Source organism: Microcebus murinus, chromosome 2, assembly GCF_040939455.1.
Source record: "Microcebus murinus isolate Inina chromosome 2, M.murinus_Inina_mat1.0, whole genome shotgun sequence".
Taxonomy (NCBI): domain Eukaryota; kingdom Metazoa; phylum Chordata; class Mammalia; order Primates; family Cheirogaleidae; genus Microcebus; species Microcebus murinus.
The window spans coordinates 50968119-50988067 of NC_134105.1; the positions used below are offsets into that span (position 1 = coordinate 50968119).

At 40.2% G+C, this 19949-nt stretch overlaps 1 protein-coding gene across 5 annotated transcripts in view; it reads left to right on the plus strand.

Moving 5' to 3' along the window:
* AK4 (adenylate kinase 4) overlaps window positions 1-19949 on the plus strand; it is a 128618-nt gene that overhangs the window by 94144 nt on the left and 14525 nt on the right. For 4 of the 5 annotated variants that reach the window (XM_020288641.2, XM_012767137.2, XM_012767138.2 and 1 more), the window contains one exon: window positions 1204-1323. The exons of the other annotated variant lie outside the window; for it this stretch is intronic. In XM_020288641.2, coding sequence (XP_020144230.1) covers window positions 1204-1323 — 120 coding nt within the window. The remainder of the gene's footprint in view (window positions 1-1203; window positions 1324-19949) is intronic. 5 annotated transcript variants of the gene reach the window in all.

Here is a 19949-nt window from a genome sequence, read left to right on the forward strand (position 1 = left end):
AAATGATTCTTGAGCTTTTTTCCCAGTAATATAATTGTGCTTTGTGTTTGTATAAGAACTCAAGTGGTCCGTCATGAATGTGGTTGTTAATAGTTCATTATCAGTTCCCTGAAAAAAAATTTAGTTATTAAAAATGTGTAGACTTAAACTGATAATTTGTTCTGCTGAACCCAACTCAGATTTCTACACATGAGGCTGGGTGCAACGGTTCACACCTGCAATCCTAGCGCTCTGGGAGGCTGAGATAGGAGGATTGCTTGAGTTCAGGATTGCTGGGATTTGACCAGCCTGAGCAAGAGCAAGACCCCATCTCTACAAAAAATAGAAAAATTAGCCAGGCATTGTGGTGCGAGCCTGTAGTCCCAGGTATGCAGGAGGCTGAGGCAGGAGGGTTGCTTGAGCTCAGGAATTTGAGGTTGCAGTGAGCTGTGATGATGCTACTATACTCTAGCCCTGGGTGACAGAGCCATACCCTGTCTCCTGAACCTCCCCCCCAAAATGCTACATATGAGAAATTGCTATCTCAAATTAAGATAGAAGTGGTTTTACTCTGAAATTATTTTTTTAAAATTCACTCTTTTAGGGACCTGGTATTGCACTAATAATGCTGAGTTGTTTTTACAGCTCTGTCAGCAAGGTGCCATCTGCTTATACTGAGGCTCATGAAAAGAAATAAACTGGCTATTTGTATTATGCAGCATTCTTTTTTGAAGATCAGTGGAACTTTTTTCTAGTCTCTATACGCCAAGTGGTTGATCACATTTCCATGTTACCATAAACTGTTGAGAAGTCCAGTGCTGAATTTGTGGCTCACCTCTTGGAAATATACAGGACTTCTTTCTCAACCTTCTGTGTACTGTCCTCCCTCTTGGCTTCAACTGTATTGTCTACTCTTATTTTCTCTTGCCCAATTTATGTATTTTCCCCTCTTTCTCTTCTTTCTTCCTTCCTTCCTTTGACTGTATGTCAAGAGCTGCTTTTATAATTCTTTGGAAGACAAATGGGTTAAATAAGCAACAGTGCTACCCTTATTGAAACCAATATATTAAAAACTAAAAATATCTATCTACAACTAACCACAATTTTGTCTGATGTTAGGAAGGATGAGAAAGAAGGCAAAACTGTCAGAAAAGAGTTTGTAAGGTTTTTTTTTTGGAAGCCTTCTTGAGTGTTTCTCTTTTTCTTGTTTTTTTTTTTTAACAGAAGTTGGTGACATGGCAAAACAGTACATAGAGAAAGGTCTTTTGGTTCCAGATCATGTGATCACACGCCTCATGATGTCAGAGTTGGAGAATAGGCGCAGCCAGCCCTGGCTACTAGATGGTGAGTTGGAACTTTTGGTACATTGGATTTCTGGGAATAGCTGGCCATAGTCACCTTGCACCCTCTCTTAATTTCTTGCCAATTAAAAAATGCACCCCTTTCTAAATTTCTGTCACTTATTTGATTTGCTATTTCTATTGTGGCAACATGATAGAAACCCACTGTGGCAAAGCATTTTAATTCTTCTGTCTCTAGACTATCATCATGAGAACTGCTGACTTGAAGCAAACTTTCACTGAATTCTCCTTATTGTTTCAGTTTTGATGGTGGCTTTTGTTTACATAAATAAGTCATCTTAAGTGTAGCTCATCTTCAATCAGAGATTCTTTCATTCACCACAGGCCACACAAAATAAAACTATGAGTCATTATATTTCACCTGTGAGATTAACAGGGATAGAATATCTGAAAATCCTTTGCGTATGTAAGAAACAAGTATTGTTGAGAATATAAAATGGGCATTCTTTGGAGAGCAGTTTAGCAATATATATACTTTTCGATCCAGCAAGTCCATTCCTGATTTCTAGCTAAAGATACAAGGATGTTTATTTTAGCATTATTGGCAAATAGGAAGATATTGTGCCTGCTCTTAAGGGGCTTATATCCCAGTAGGGGAGACAGTTGTGTAAAGAAGTGCAAAAAATTAGTTACTGACACTATACAAGAATCATATGTATGTGGTACCCTGAGGACATAAAGGAGAAAATTATCTATTCTATTGGTGGGGGGAGGGGTTGGAACAACTTTGTGCAGAATGAAGAACACATAGATGTTGGGTGGGGATGCATGGGGGTTGGGAAGGTGGACTTTTTTCAGCAGAGGGCAACTCGAACAGGGTAAGAGTGAAATGACTTAGCCTAGTATTTTTCTGAGCTTGTGAGTAGAGGTTGGCTGGGGAAATCCTGGGGTGGATAGCCTCTGATTCTGTACAAAGGTGACAGAACCGAAATTGTAGGCTGTAGGGCTCACCAAAGAGTTAAGTAGGGGCATAACATGGTCAGATTTATCTTTCAGAAAAACTCTTCTTGCAACATAGGAGAGATTAGGTGCTGGGTCAGGGAGGAGGGTGGTGCCTGTAAACCAAGTAAGGGATCATTAGAATAACTGGACTAAGGGATGTCAAAGGCCTGAATCTGAGCAAAAGCAGTGGGTTGGAAAAGAGGCACCATTCATGAATGATGGGCACTGTGACTGATGTTAGGTACTACAGCCCTGAGGTTTTCTTTCATTGCATTCCAGACTTACTGAGTTTCTTGGCTTTCATCACCCTCCCTACACTTCCCTAGGCATGCTAATTTCTCCAGACTCTACATTCAGCCCACAAAAGTTATCCCCCTCTCTTAGTTTCTTTTCTGCTGCTATAACAGAGTGCCTCAGACTGGGTAATTTATAAAGAAAAGAAATTTATTTCTCATGGTTTTGGTGGCTGGGAGGTCCAAGAGCGTGGCGCCAGTGTCTGGTGAGGGTCTTCTTGCCACGTCACATGAGAAGGCGTCACATGGGGAAGAAGTGCACATGTGCGAAAGGAAATGAGTAAATGTGGGTTCCTTTTATCAGGATCCCACTCCAGTGATAACTAACCCAGTCCTGTGATAACGGCATTAATTCATTCATGAGGGCAGAGCCCTTAAGACCTAATGAGCTCTTAAAGGCACTACACCCAATATCATTACATTGGCAATTAAATTTCAACATGATTTTTGGGTGGGGAGGCATTTAAACCATGGCATTCCATTTCTGGTTCCCCAAAAGTCATGAATACAAAATGCATTCATTCTGTCTCAATAGCCCTAAAAGTCTTAGTCCAGCATTAACTCAAAAGTCCAAAGTCTCATCTGAATTAGAGATGGTGAGATTCAAGGCATGATTTATCCTCTGGCAGCCCCACCCCATGGCTATGCTGGGCTCGGTCTGCTCAGCAGCTCTCATGGGTTGGAGTTGCATGCTTGTGGTCCTATAGTTCTAGGTTCTTGGCGGCGGCTCTATGCTCAGGGTTCCACTAAGCATGGCCTTAGTGGGGACTCTTTGTAGCAGCCCTGACTCCTCAGTTCTGCTGTGTATTTCCCTAATGGGGGTTCTCAGTGGTGGCTCCACCCTGCAACAAGTCTCTGCCTGGGCCCACATATGGTCTGTGACATCCTTTGAAATTTGGGTAGAGTAAGCTATGTCCCCACAGCTCTTGCATTCCGTGAGCCTGCAGACTTAATAACATATGGATGCGACCAAGGTGAACAGCTTTTATCTTTTGAAGTGGTAGGTTAAACTGCAACAGGGCCCACTTAAGCCAAGGTTGGGGTAGCCAAGGAGTGCACATTGCTAGAGTAGAGTCCCAAGGTGGCTCTAGGTCTGTCTCCCTGAAATCATTCTGCCCTCTTAGAGCTCTGGGTCTGTGATGAGAGGGATAGCCTCAACGATCTGTGAATGGCTTTAGAGTATTTCTCCTATTGTCCTGATTAATAGCACCTGGCTTCTTTCTAGCCATGGTAATCTCTTTAGCAAAGGGTTGATAGGCTCTTAGTATTCTCTCCCTTACATGTATTTTCATTTTTTACATGGCCATGCTGCAAGTTTTTCCAAACTTTCCTGATCTGCATCTCTTTTAATTATAAATTCTGTCTTTAAATCATCCATGCTCTTGCATCTCACTGTATGTGGTTAAGAGTAACCAACACAGCAGCCTGAATGCTTTGCTGCTTAGATATTTCTTCTACTGGATATCCTAGTTCATCTCTCTTAAGTTCTGCATTCCATAAAGCCCTAGGACAGGGATATAATTCTATCAAGGTCTTTGTAACTATATAACAACGATGGCCTTTATTCTAGTTTCCAATAGGCTTGTTCCTCATTTCCATCTGAGACCTTATCAGAATGGCCTTTACTGTCCATATTGTTACCAACATTCTGGTCATGAACACTAAAGTAACCTCTAAGAAGATTCATACTTTCCCCACAGCTTGCCTCTTCTTCTGAGCCTTACCAGAGTTGCTCTTAATAGGCACCACTGACGACAGTCTAGGCTTTTTATAGCTGCCTCCTCCAAATTCTTCCAGCGTCTACTCATTACCCAGTGCTAAAACCACTTCCATGTTTTCAGGTATTAGTTATGGCAACAGCTTCATGTCTCGGTACCAATTTTCTGTCTTAGTCGGGTTTTTTTTGGTGGTTGTTGGTTTTTCGTTTTTTTTCCCCCACTCTGTTGTCCAGGCTGGAGAACAGTAGCATCATCATAACTCACTGCAACCTCAAACACCTGGGCTCAAGTTGTCCTCCTACCTTAGCCTCCTGAGTAGCTGGGACTACAGGCACACACCATCATGCCCAGCTAATTTTTTCTATTTTTTGTAGAGATGTGGTCTTGTTACGTTGCTCAGGCTGGTCTTGAACTCCTGGCCTCAAAGGATCCTCTCTGCCTTTGCCTCCCAAAATGCAACAATTATGGGCATGAGCCACCCTGCCCACCCAATGAACTTGTATGGTTTTAGTGAACTTAAAAATCTGTGTTTAAAAATATTTATCTATGTTAAACTCCTTTGGAAAGAAGATGAGTGTACCATGTTTCCTTGAAAATAAGACCTACCCATAAAATAAGCAGGATTTCTAAGCATTTGCGCAATATAAGCCCTACCCCAAAAATAAGACCTAGTGTTGGGCGTTACTAAGCAGCATATCTGCACAACCCATGCATTTCATCACAGAGTGGTAAAGAAGTCGAGCAGCCCTTCTCATCTGCCCCATGAGAGCTCTGTTGCTCGGCATGAGAGATTGGGGCCAATGGTTCTTAAGGAAATAGAGTCCCAAGAAATTCTGGATGGAATTCAGGGTTTGGAGAGTTATGATGATCTTCCAGAAGAAGACGACTTAACTATATTTGAATAAATGTAGATTGTTGTACCGTACTTAAAAAAAATAACGTATCCCCCGAAAATAAGCCCTAGGGTGTCTTCTTGAGGAAAAATAAATATAAGACCCTGTTTTATTTTTGGGGAAACACGGTAATAATTGAGAGCATGGGTTCTGCAGCTGGACTGCCTGTTTTGAATCTCAGCCCTGCCACTTACTGGCAGTGTGCGTGACCTTGGCAGTTACCTTACTCTGCATCTCATTGCTCATGAAAAATGAGTTAGAAAAGAATTTGTAAGGGTGCAGTGAACATATGTAAAGTGCTTAGAAGAATGCTTATATAGTAGGTGCCATATAAGTATGAGATTTTTGTCATTATTATTTGCCGTGGCTGTTGTTGTAGGTCCTGAATTCTTAGGGGGAGTGACTATTTGAAGTGTTAAGTTTAAAAATAGCTTTAAAAATATTTAGCCATGTAGAGTTGAAGAGTCTGTTTCAGTTAAGGAATGTTTTATGTATCTTTTCAATGCTTGCTTTTTTTGCCATGATTTTTCCTCTCAGGGTTGAATAACTGAAGTTCTTTGACATCATAGGCCTGTTTTTAGTAAAGTGCGTCAGCCTCTCAAAAATGACTTAGTTTGTATTTTTCTCCTTGAAAACCCATCTGGTCACTTTTTCAGTTGCGATTTTTTTCTTTAAAGCTCTGGAATAAATCCATTTGGCAAAGTGTGGCGTGTAAGGAATGCCTAGTTCCTGTGTTCAGCTTTAAACTCCGTATGTCACACAGGCTCACGCTCTGCGGAGGAGTGCCTGTTAAGTGTGCTAAAGGTGACTGAATGTGGAAAGGTCGAGAAAGGAATTCTGGATAACAGATGACTCATCATCTTGGTCCATATGGCCGTAGTGAGGCATCCTGCAAATCTTGGGTGGAAATGAGTGGCGTTGAGCCAAGCCAAGGGGAACCTCAAGTTGGGGGCACGGGGAGGACTCAGAGATGGTGAGTGCTCTGTGGTCTGGTCAGCTCTGACCTTGCTTTAAGAAAAAGTTCAGCACTACCTTGCCTTCACAGCACCACCTTGCTTTGCCAGTTGGGTAAAAAATACTCTTTAATGTGGGTTATTGTGTGTGTGTGCGCGCGTGCATGCACACGCACACGCGTGTATTTATGTGTGGTGTATATGGCAGGGGTTTCTCCTCTCCCCTGCCCCCACCCTTTTCCCTTTCTTCTTCTCTCTTTTTCTTATTTCCTTGGAAGTTTAGTGTGTCAGTGACAGCAGTTTTTTTCAGTTAGTTTCCTTTAATTTTTAAGACAAATATTCTAGCAGAGGATTGTGATTTACAAGCCTTCTAATTTTGTTATAAACCATGGATTTTTTTAAAGTTCTATAGAGAGGGTGTTTACTGTTCACTAGGTGATCTTGAGGTGAAATAATAACTAGAGAACAATAATAAACGATTCAAAAACAACTATAAGTTCTTCACTTTTTACAGAAGGGCTGCCAGTAAGGTAGAGCTGTAGAGAAGTGTGTTAGTAATTGGTTTTTTCATTTCTAAACTTGACTGCTGACCTGTACATTTAAATAGTAACCTAGGAGTTCTACAACTGAATTCTAATTTATCTCCACATACCAACATGGAATTGAATTATCTGCCATATGATTTTAGGTGCAGCTATCAAAATATTTTGAATTTGGTGTCAATGTTTGGTTTCATAGAAAGGGGCTTTAAATTTTGGAATTATAAGTGGAATATAATTTAAACCTTTTCATTGGAAACAGCAGATACTTTTAGAATAAGCGTCATCATTTGGTCCATGGTTGTATTTGGACTGTGTTTTATTTATTTCATCTGAGTAGTGCTGAATACTAGCTGGTGCTTTCTGAAGTTATTTGTTTTGTTTATTTGTTTTTAGCAGAAGTCAGAGCTCCGTGAATGTGTGCACTGTTTGTATGTGTGTGTTTGTTTTTCCTGAGAGTAAATGATCTCAGACCTGAGATATTCCTGGGTACAGGATCACTCAGAACCCTTGGTGGCCCAGTTGAAGGGTATGCGTCTAGAAACTAAACTACAGATGTTGGAGCCCCAGAGTATTTTGCCCTGATTTTGCAAGTGTATTTTACCCTACTAGACTGGTACATTACTGCTCTAACCTTATCCCCTCCATATTTTTCTTTCTGAATCAGACCTTTGCAGAGTGTCACATCCCACTGGGCAACATATGTCTACAGAAAAAAGCTGACAATATCTTCTGAATCTCATGTTTTTGGAAATACCAAGGGCAATTTTTTTCTGTTACCCTTGTGAATGTAGGGTATGTTTCAAGAATAAAATAAATAATTTGTTTGGAGGCCACTGAAGAATTCTCTTTGAATAAAAATGAATCAGACTTTGTCTTCGTGTATGGAAGAGGGTAAAAATAGATCATCTTAGCCATGTATCTTTAAATGTTTAGTCCTGAGAAATTATTGTCAGATAACCTTTATATCTTAGATCATTATTGAGGCAGTGATGTATAACTCTGATATCTTGAATGGAAGGTTTGAAATAATTCCTAAAGAATGAGGAGTGGTTATAGAATTTATAGAACTCTGCTAGGGTACTGTGGCAATCCATGCCTGCCAAGCATGGATTGAACATTAAAATCTCCAGTCTCTCACTAGGATTGTCCTTGACACACCCATGTCAGGCCCTAGATATTTCTAAAGTAACTAAGGTGCAGGTATGACTGACTTTGCCCTGGGCTAGTGGCAGTGAAGAAAAAAGGAGAAAAGGAGGGAAAGTGTGTTGGAAAGAGGCACTAGAGGTAGGCTAAGCTTGTCAAGGAGTCCTGAAACAGGAGGGGAGGTATGGAAGACACATATTCAGACAATCATGGTACAGGTGAGGTGTGTTCTGTGAAATAAATGGAGTGATCTTTACAAGTAAGGAGTGGCCTTCTTGGTCAAAGTGACAGCATGTAAAAAGATGGGTGTGTGTTTAGATTAGTCTTAGTGCTACATTTCTAGAGATAACCATACATGCCCCAAGACAGTGTAAATATATCTGACAAATCATTTTTCCTGTATACAAAATTCCGACGTGAGGAGAGAATTTGGGTAGCAACCCTTTAATCAGTGTTGTTTTGCTCAGTTTCTTTGTGGCTTTTTTGTTGATACTCTTTTTTTAGGGAGGTGGGGTACTTAGAAGGTAGTGTTTGATTAAGGCATCTCTTTACTATGTGTTTGTTTTTCAGGAAGAATCAGTAACTATTTATTGGGATAATTGATTTAAAAATTATTTTTGTAGCCAGATAGGCATGATAGTGTTCCCCAGATTGGTGCATCTTTAAATTTGTGTTTTATAGCAGGTTTGACAATTTTTATCATCTTGGAAGAAGGAATTGTAAAACCCAGGACCCGTGTTTGATTATACAAGTTGAATATCCCTTATCTGAAATGCTTGGGACTAGAATTGTTATGAATTTTGGATTTTTTATTTTTGGATTTGAGAATATTTGCATTATATTTACAATTTGGGCATCCCTAATCCGAAAGTCTGAAATCCAAAATGCCTCAATGAGCATTTCCTTTGAGTGTCATGTGAGTGCTCAAAAAGTTGCAGATTTTGGAGCATTTCAGATGTTCAGATTAAGGAAAATACTTGTGCTTTCTAACATGATTGTTAAGTATTTGGGTATTTTCAGAAAGATTTTATAGACATGTAACTAATTTCAAGCTGAATAGTGTACTGAGGGAGAGAGCATATGCCCTCACCGGGGGAAGGTGGCAATAAGAAGAAAGAATGTACCTCTTGTCAATAAGACTAGATAACGGTTTTCTAAACAGAGCAATTTTGGTTGAGTTACCTAGGCAAGACCACTACTTAGTGGGGTTAGGCTATGAAGAGACATTTGGGTGACATGTGACCTGAGATTTTGGCATATTCCCATCTTATGATACACTTTTTTTTTTTTTTTCTTTTGAGACAGAGTCTCACTCTGTTGCCCGGGCTAGAGTGAGCACCATGGCATCAGCCTAGCTCACAGCAACCTCAAACTCCTGGGCTCAAGCGATCTTCCTGCCTAAGCCTCCCGAGTAGCTGGGACTACAGGCATGCACCACCATGCCCGGCTGATTTTTTTCTATATATTTTTAGTTGGCCAATTAATTTCTTTCTATTTTTAGTAGAGACGGGGTCTTGCACTTGCTCAGGCTGGTCTCGAACTCCTGAGCTTAAATGATTCACCCGCCTTGGCCTCCCAGAGTGCTAGGATTACAGGCGAGAGCCACCACGCCCGGCCTTATGATACACTTTGTTCAAAGAGCACAACTTGTTCGAACTTTATATCTAGCTGCTGATTCTATTAAAGTTATTGCAACTCCTTTGTTAATGGTCCCATGCGATTGTGTGAATTTCTTTGGAGCTAAGCACTCAATTTTTCCTATAAGTAAGTATTTATTGAATACCACCTCTATGCCAGGCAGTGCGCAGGCACCACAGTAGAGCAACAAAGAGAGTGGGCAGGATCTGGCCTGCGTAGTGTTTAGAATCTGGTGGTGTTCAGCTATTTTGCTACCCTAGACAGGGTCATCTTTAATTTCTTTCATTTAAATCAAAACCATAAGAATTTTTTTTATCTTAATGACTTTTGCCTTTGATGTCAACATGAGCTCAGAGTAGCCAACTAAAAGACACGATAAAGCCTTGGGTCTTTTCTCTTCCTCATTGGATATCAATTCTCTTCTGAGATCCTGTCCTTCATGTCCACTTCTGGTTGCTTTCTTCTGATTGATTGGTATGACTGCTGCCTTGGGATGAGGAACAGTCTTAGTGTAACAGACAGTGGTGACTTGGTTTATTCTGTGTCCTCAGAGATTGACTAGATTTTTGACATTAAAAGGCATTAAGGGCCATATGGAAAGCATACGTATACAGATATTGGAGCAGACCCTAGAAATGCTTGGTTCAGGGATCATAAAACAAATCGAGGGTGCATTTTTTGTGAGCTATTGTTCGGTCCCAGGAGGGAGTAGCACACTTCCTGGCCTCACAGTCCAGGAGTGCTGCATAAACAGTTGCAGTATAGGTAGGATCTTGGGAGCATCAGTGAAGGCAGTGAAAGGTGAGAGGCAGCACAGAGGAGAAAGTGACTGACCTCCTTTGGGGGTGGGAGGCAGCTTTTAGGAAGGCTTCCAGAGAAGCTGACAGTGAGCCATATATTGATTGGTTGGTTGGTTGGTTGGGATAGGGTCTAGCTCTGTTACCAGGACTGAAGTGCAGTGGTACCATCATGGCTCACTGCAACCTCAAACTCCTGGGCTCAAGCAATCCTCTTGCCCCAGCCTTTCAAGTAGCTGGGACTACAGGCATGTGTCACCACACTCTCTTAATTTCTCTATATTTTATAGATACAGAGTCTTGATATGTTGCTTAGGCTGGTCTTGAACTCCTAGCCTCAAGCAATCCTCCCGCCTTGGCCTCCCAAAGTGCTAGGATTATAGGTGTGAGCCAGTGCACCTGGCCAACTAAATCATAATTTGAAGGCAGGAATAAAGCACATTTTATATGATGGGAATATCATATGGAAAAGCTATAGAGACATGTAACATCATGGTGTGTTGTGGAGCCACAAGTAATTTGATAATCCTTGAGCTGAAAATATAAGCAGATGAGGCTGGACAAATGGACAGGGACAATAATTAAACCTTCATGAAATTCAAAAAACAGGAAGTTAAATAAACATCAGCATTAACATTAAAAATGAATTAGGAAGTTATTGGGTTGTTAAATATGGAATGTCTAATTTGCTTAAGTACTAAATTTGACAGTTTACCTTTGATATGTCACTTTGACATTAATTGTTTTATTTTTATTATGAAGGTACATTCTCATTTTTTTCACATGTATGGTTTGTCTTGTGATTATTTTCAAATATTTTTTAGAGCAATTTTTATGAAACCATGGATAAGTCAAAAATTCATATTATTTTCAAATATGAGTTCCATTGTGGAACCAATACTGCACAGACATCTTGAAATATCAATGAAGCGTTTGGGAAGGATGTGGCTAATGAATGCACAGTACGTCAATGGTTTGAGAAGTTCTATTCTGGTGATTATAATCTTGAAGATGAGTCACGTGGGTGACCTGAGACCAAGGTGGTAGATGACAAGCCGAAAGCAATAGAGGAAGTGAACCCATCTCAACTTATGTGTGAATTAACAGCAAGATTTGACGTTACTATTCCAACAATATTGGACCATTTGAAACAAATAGGCAAGGTAAAGAAGCTGGATAGATGGGTTCCACATGAATTAAACACGTGTCTGGAAGACAAATCATCTTGAAGCTTGCCTTTCTTTGCTGTCATGACATAAAGGTGAACCATTTCTATACTGTATTGTTATGTGTGATGAAAAATGGGTTCTTTTTAACAACTGCAAGTGTTTGACACAATGATTGGATAAAAATGAAGTGCCAAAACACAGTCCAAAACTAAATATTCATCAAAAAAGCTAATGGTGTATATTTGGTGGTCCAGTGCTGTATTGTCCACTGCAGCTTCATGAAACTGGTCAATTCATTATAGCAGATGTCTACTGCAACCAATTGGACAAAATGATGAGGATGCTTGCAATTAAGCAACCAAAATTGGTCAGTAGAGACAGGCCAATCATCTTGCAAGACCACATGTCACATAAAGCAATGCTGTTCGAACTATAAAAGATGAACTTGTAATCTCTCTGTCATCCACCATATTCACTAGACCTTGCACCAGCTGACTGCCACTTCTTCCAGGCTTTGGACCACTTCTTGTGAGGAAAAAGAAATTCAGTTCTCAACAAGCTGTAAAAACCACCTTTGAGATTTCTTCTTCACTTGCTCTCCAGGCTTCTTTGCTGTTGGCATAAACAAGCTACCGTTAAGATGGCAAAACTGTGTTGATAGTTCAGGTGCATACTTTGATTAGTTGTACTGTCTCTTGTTTGAGATATAATAAATTAAACTTTTGATTCAAAATCAGACATATCACATTTAATGACCTAATAAAAATTTAAAATGAGTTTAAAACTGTGAACAACTTTTTTTAACTTTTCAACTAACATTTAAAAATTAACTGTATTTTTAACATTTTAAATTTAGATATACTTTAGACATTAAACTGTGGTTTCTCTGTAAATGGGCAAGTCTTATCATACAAGTTCAGATGTACTGAGCCCATTAATTAGAAGTCTGTAAGGCACAGGATGAAACTCACTTCATCTCCTAAGTTTAGATGTTAAGAGAGTCAGCTTCCCTAATTTATGAAACAGGTATCTGGGGAATTGGATGGATTAAGAAAATTCATTGCAAAGTTTTATCCAAAACATTTGAGGTATACTTTACTAGTTTAATAAAGCACCATGCTAAGAGGACATTAATTTGATGGAAAAACAATTGCCTTATGAACCAGACCTGAATAAAAGTCTGTAACTCACTAGCTCTGTGGTCTTGGTTTTTTTCCTTTCTTCTTCTTCTTTTTTTTTTTCTTAAGAGACAGAAGGTCTGATGCCCAGACTTAGGTGCAGTGGTGGGATCATAGATCACTGTAAACTTGAACTCATGGGCTTACGCGATCTTCCCACCTTGGCCGCTTAAAGTGCTGGGATTACAGGCATGAACCACCGCACCCATCCCCTCCATCATCTTGACTAGCCAAAGTTACCTTTCTTGGATTCTTTTTCCTCATCCATGAAATAGGCACATTTATGGCTTAGGTTTGGAAGGATTGGCTAACAAATGTAAAATTTTTAGTGGAGTTCTAGAACATAGTAGATGGTCAAAGGGTGTACATGTTATCATTATTATTTGTTATTATTGATGTTAAGCTCTAATGCGTATATCCTGATACTGATATAGATGTTAGAACGTAACCTTCGATACTAAACTGAGAAACTTAACAAAAATGTTGTCATTCTAATGAATAAGGATTGACATATTCATGCCCTTATTAAGTATATTTGGGCAAAACATAAGTAAACAAATCACCCATCTTCCACTAAACCTTGGCTAGTAATAGAAAATAAAACACTATGAAGCTCTGATTGTCCTGTCACTAATAAGAGAACCCAGATTTTGAAGAGATGAACAGGTTGATTAAAGCTAAAATGAAAATGAGATGTGGAAAAGTACAGAGAATTTAATTTTATCTTTTTCCATGATGGATGATCACTATAAAATGTTCAAGCCATATGGAGAGATACAAGAAAAGCAACAAATCACCTAAAATCCCGGCAGCCAGAAACAGCCAGGGTTAACAATTGAAAAGCATCATTCTAGACACCTCCCTATGTATATATGTAGGTAGAAATGTATAAGAAGGCATCATACTTTACACGCTTTAAAAAATATTTAATTTCACTTAAATTTAACAATAGCCAAACTAAAGTGAACCTGAAGGAATTATAACTGAACATCAAATCTTTCTTCATCACCAAGGATATTCATTCCTGTGGGAACTCTTTATGAGTATAAAAGCTATTAGAAGGCTTCCATTTGTTTTTTTAAAAAAATCACATTTCAAATTTAGACAGGATTCATTTCTTTACAATGAATCATGAGGGGATTAATATACTTCCTCTTACCTCCTCTCCAACTTCTTCCCTCCCAATTTTTGTTGTTATTATAACACTTATTATAGTTTTCTTCTGTAAATGCAGTTCCCAAGTTTTTTGTCTTATATTTAAAACATTTAAATGAATTCTGAGCACTGGCTCTCTTATTTCTTTCTTTCTTTATTTAGAGACAGGGTCTCACTCTGTCACTTGGGCTAGAGTATAGTGGTGTCATCATAGCTTACTGCAACCTCAAACTCCTGGGCTCAAGAGATACTCCTGCCTCAGCCTCCTGAGTGGCTGGGACTGTAGATGCATACCACCATGCCCAGCTAATTTTTTCTATGTTTTGTAGAGACAGGGTCTTGCTTTTGCTTAGACTGGCCTCAAACTCCTGGCCTCAAGCGAACTTCCCACCTTGGCCTCCCAAAGTGCTAGGATTACAGGTGCAAGCCACTGAGCCCAGTCCATTTGTTTAGTGTTCCTATTTCAAGAATACCAATTATATTGAATATTATATTGAATATTCTTTGCCTTTATCATACTTTAAGTTTTTCTTGTTTCTGAGTTTCTTTTTGCTTTCATGCATACTTAGACCTTTTATTTTGAGGGCAGGAGAGCACAAACCTTGTTTACATTCCATAACTACTTCATGATTTCTCTATCTGTGTGAGTCATGATTTCTCTACCTGTGTGTCTGGTGCTGTTGGCCCGTGCACTTCCTCTTCCCTCTCCTAGCACTGCCGTGCTCCGGATATCCATGTAGATTGCTGAATTCAGCGCTACTGAGATATCCCCTCCTTAGAAGTTCTTTCTTGGATCATTCTATCTACTCACATTACTGTTTCTTCTTATGTTATAATCATGCAACATTACATATTTAACTGCATATTTGATTTTTAGCTCCTCCCCTATCCCTCCACCGGCAGTACGGGCCCTAGAAAGCAGAGGTTATGTCCATGCTTGTTTTGCCAGTACCAATAACAGGGCTTGGCACATAGTAAAGACTTAAAAATATATGCCCAATTACAAACAGGTCTTACCTGCAGTCTATAGCTGATCCTAAATAGGGTATACTTGGCCTCTTTTATTTTCCTTGGGCTAGAAATTTGGGCCTATGTTGAAATCATTTACAAATTCCTTTTGTTCTTAATTGAGATACAGTGGGACTAGTTTTTCCCTAACTTGTTTATGGAGACACAGATTCAAAGAACAAGCAAGCCGAATTCTTAAACAGAAGAGCCTTGAAGCAAGGGGTTTGCAGGTGACAGCTCCTTCCTCAATGTAGTATGAATCTTCCCTTGTGGGGAAAAGGGCTCCAGTGACTTTAGTAAAACTTAGGTTATACTAAGGGTTATAAGGTAGTAGTTTTGTCTGTGTCCGTATATAGGAAAAATCATTGAGATGATGCCAGAGGATCTCATTGCCATTTGGGAATTTCCCCAAGAATTCATGCCTAAAAGGGATTTACCTTGTATTTCATTAAACCCTTTTGAAGACACAAACTCATGGTTTAAAGCCAAATTTTCTGTAGTATTTATCTTCTATTTATCAGTGGATCACTAAGTAGTGATTGTAGCATATCTAGGTTTTCATGTCATTTTCTGCCAACTTGTACGCTCCTTGAGGGCCGGACCCACTTATTATAAATCTCTTAAACTCTAGGGTATGTAACAGAGTAGATTCCAAGTGTGCCAGGAAGCTTTCGATAAATGGGAAGTGCGTCCTAGAGCTCTCAAGTGGGAGATGTGGAGCTCACGAAGTGATGGGATGTAGCCAACATCTGGGGCACAGCTGCTGCTGCTTTTCACCATCTGTTAATAGACACTGGATGAAATGGAACATGGAGGTCTTAGATACTTGTGTAAATAAACATTGTGTAAACAGATAAGGTAATTATAAGATAGGGGAGAGAAAAGGACTTCATGAAGCAGGTTTTGACGGTGATTAATTTTAACTTGCTACTAAGGCTTCTGGTTGGTGGTATGAATGATCTGAATTCCTCTGGGCTAGGGAAGGCTGTGGAAGAATAACCGGTTGCCTGCCTCCAACTTTGTTGTTAATCATGCAGTGGTTAATGGTGATGAACTGCGGCTTGCATTTGTGACTTGGTGCTTGCTTTCCCAACCACTGGCAAGAGATGGGCAGTCAGAATCAACTGTGTTGGCTCCAGATCTTTAAGGAGGTGTGGGAAGGGGGCTGCCGTTGCACGGCCTTTTCACAAGTTGCCAACCCCGGACGGATGTTGGAAGTCACCCTTCAGAGCTGCCCATTTATTTCTGCCTGGGAATGTGGCGGTGGACTCTGACTGTGCACCCTTCCTGTGGAATGCATGCACTCCAAATTAGAAAAACAGAAGTGTCCTACTTCCTTTCCCTCTCCACTGCCTCAGCTTGCTGCTGTGGCACCTCCTGCTTCAGCTGCCCTCCACCAGCCTCTTGGCATGGCCGGGAGGAGCAGGTGCCAAAGTCCAGTGGCCAGCACTGCTGGGAACACAACCCAGTCAGGAATTTAGCGGCATCTCATTGCACCTAGTGAGTCTTTTTAGAGATCTAAAAAACAACTGGTAGGCAGCATAATTAGTGGATTGGCTGTTTGAATAAAAAGAACAGAGCAGCTTTGCTAGGTCTGGTTAGAGGAGAGGGGTAGGGATAGCCTGGTATGGAAGCGTGGGAAGGAACCGTGCAACAGAACAGCCCCCTCTGCAGCTAAAGGGAGGAAAGCAAGCTCTCCATGCTTAAATGTGACTTCTGTTTTACTTTATCTTCTCTACCTCTTCAACAGTTAATGGCATATGTCCACTTGGAATAGGCTGTCTAATTAGGGAAGCTGGAATACTGCTATTGAGTCATTTAGAAAGTCTGTCTCTGAGGGTTACTTTTTATAAATGCATAAAGCACCCCTCACCTTGTAATTCTCTCTAAATGAAAAAATTATAAATGCTGCCACCTGTTGTCAGAATTTCAGTGTGCATCTAGTCCACTTTGTCAGTGATCCCTGCTCACAGGGGATCTTTCTGTGTCCCGGGCACTTCAGCAATAAACACAGCGCCAGCCCTTAAGGAAGCTACAATTCTAATTGAGGCTACAAGGAAGCATGTTTGGAGGAAAACACACCCACAGCTAGTCTGGGAAATTGTCCCGTGGTTCACCAATATAATCAGTTAGCCTGCCTAGTCTCTTCACTAAGTGGAAATATTCTCTTAGAATGCATGCATGCATGCATTCATTCATTCATTCATTTATTTGCGAGATGCACACTGAAGGAATAGAATGCATTTAAATACTTTATACAAGCATTTAAATACTCTGAGGTTCAGAATCGCTGTTCTTATTTAGGTAAAGCTTTTCTATTACCAGATTTCTCCATGGATCATGTTTTAACCTGCTACTCATGGTAGGGATTTCTTTCAAGAAACCAATATCCTCGATCTCTGGAAGAGAAATTGGATCAGTGAATATCACATATTAACTAAATGCATTTGAGGAGAAAATGCCCACATTTCTTCCTGTCCAAAGTCAATACGAGCATCTCATGTCCTGATTATAGGGACATTTCTTGGTTGATATGCATCAACTAATCTTCATACTGTTGTGTTCTACTGTTTGTTTTTTAAAATATGTATGGTTGGATAACGATACTCTGCTAAAAATGTCTTAAAATACGCTGGTCTGACTGTACCTTATCTGACACTCTGTTCTTGGCAGCTGATTGATGTGAGAGGTACACTTGTATTACTTTGATGCCTTGCACAGCCCAGCTTGAGACACAGATATAAATTGACTAAAAGAATCTAAAGCTACCATGTTGCCTTACAGAATCCATCATTTAGGACGCTATTTCATATTTACGCCCTAAAGCCTTAGAGTTAGGATATAAGTAGGTTGAAGAGTATCCACATTGTAAGATTCTGGGAGAAGTACTGCCAATCACTTTGTGCAGCCCTTGCCCTTATGCCTAATTAGAGTGATGGGGGGCTCCCCTCTAGGACTTGTGACACCCCAGGCCTGCGACACAGCACCCCAGACTTTGGTGGGAGCCCTAGACCATCTTCAGGACCTTTGTGACCAGTCAGAGCCTAGGACAGCAACCACACTTGTCCTGAAAATGGCACTGTTTGAGACCAGTTACTGATAGCTGTGCCTTTCAGCTCTGTGATCTTTGGTCATTCCTGGAAAGGTGAGCCATCCCTCCTGTGCTTTTTTCTTTTATATCCTCTTCCATTTCTCTATTAGTGATTCCCCTTATCACTGTAGCCTCTGGAATCCTTTTTCCTTAGAATTTCCCCCACCCTCCTTTCCACATACACATGCTGCCTGACTCTTTCTCTCTACCTTCTGTAATGAGAGAACCTGGATTTCCCCTTAGGATGCTACTTTCTTTCTTTTCTTTTCTGTTACTGAGGACTTATTCTTCTATGTGAAAGCCTCATGTGGAGTGATGGTGGTATTCTCTCTCCCCAATGCCTCTTTGATCCTTTTATAAAAGCTCAAATCTATCTTTATCCTTCGTGTCTTTCTTGTTATCAAATGTGCTGTCTGCCATTTACCTCCAGCCCTACATTGCCTTCATTTTCTCCCAGTACTGGCTCTTCCTCATGTCACCCCTCCCCATGCACTTGACCCTGAGCCAGACACTATTCTGGGATTTACACAAGTAATTTGCTTATTTCTCACAATGACTTTTTGAATTAGATATTATTATCCTCATTTTGTAGGCACAGAGAGGTTAAGTAACCAGGGTCACAAAGTGAGAAAATGGCTTAGCTGGACCTCAGCTGCAGACAGTTTGTCTCTGAAGTCTAGATTCTGCTAGATTCTGCTAAGCTACTTTGTCCTAATCGTGTTTTCAGGTCATGTGTGATGATATTCATCGCAGTATGATTGAAAGCAACTTAGATGTCCATTACTAGCAGATCAGTTAAATTATGGCATATCCAAACCATGGAGTCCTCTGCAGTCATTAAAGAGAATGAGAGAGTAGTATGTACTATATAGAAAGAAATCTCCATAGAATAAAAGGAAAAAGCAAGGTGCAGGACATTTGTTGTGTGTTAACGGGGACAAAAATCTTACATGTCTTTGCCTGCAGCACTGGATCAGGCAGTTCCTTGAAGCGACACGGGATTTGGATTTCTCAAGTTATTTTGTAAGTTGAGTGCTACAGACATCATGATTGGGTATTTCTCCTTGTCTGAGAATTTCCTTCTCATTGTCGGTAGTTTTCTCCTCAGGAGAAAGACAGTGTGGTGCAGTACACAGTGTGAGGTTCTGGAGACAAATAGCACTCAGTGTAAATCTAGGTTCTTTGGTTATTAAATGTGTGATTTTGGGCAAGTCACTTTCCTCAGCCTTAGTTTTTACAGCTTTAAAATGGAGATAATGCCTTACCTTGTGGAATTATTATAACTTTTGAGATAGTATTTATTCATTCATTCAATAAATACTTTTATGTAGCACTTAATACATGCCAAATAGTGTTCTAGGCACTAAGGCTATAGAAGTAAACAAGAACTTTAAAAGTTCTGCTCTAATTTAGCTTACATTCCAGTGGGAATAGAAAACACTCAGTATAAGTCAGTCATATGTCATATGACAAATGGTGATGAACATTATGAAGGAAAAAATAGGGGCTGAATCTTCGTGTTGGCACTCAGCAGAGGTGCAGTTTAATTGGACAGTTAGAGAAGTCCTTACTGACTGCATGATTTGAGCCAAGACTTACAGGAACTGAGGATATGCACGGATACCTGGAGCAAAAGCGTTCTGAGCAGAGGGAACATGAACTGTAAATGTTCAAGCTGGGCACATGTCTGCCTGTTTTAGAACAGCAAGGATGCTGGTGTGGCAGACGCAGTGAGGGGGACAGAGAAATAAGGTGAGAGAGGTGGCAGGGCAGGAGCTCAGGTGGGAAGGATTTTCTAGGCATGTAAAAATTTGACTTTTTCTCTGCATGTCATATATCTAGCAGATCAGGGATGCTCTACAAATGATAACTGAGATGATGGGGGTGCCATCATGATGCTCTGCTCTTCCAGTGGGAGAAAGATACATGGGGTAACATTTTAGGGTTCTTTTAACAATTATTTTTTTAATACCCCTGGAACAGCAAAACAGTAGGAAGAGCACGTCAGTAAAAATCCAGAGATGTTAAATCTGAATTCTGCTGACCCTCACTGGATCTAAACTGATCTGTTAAACTGAAGGTGATAATT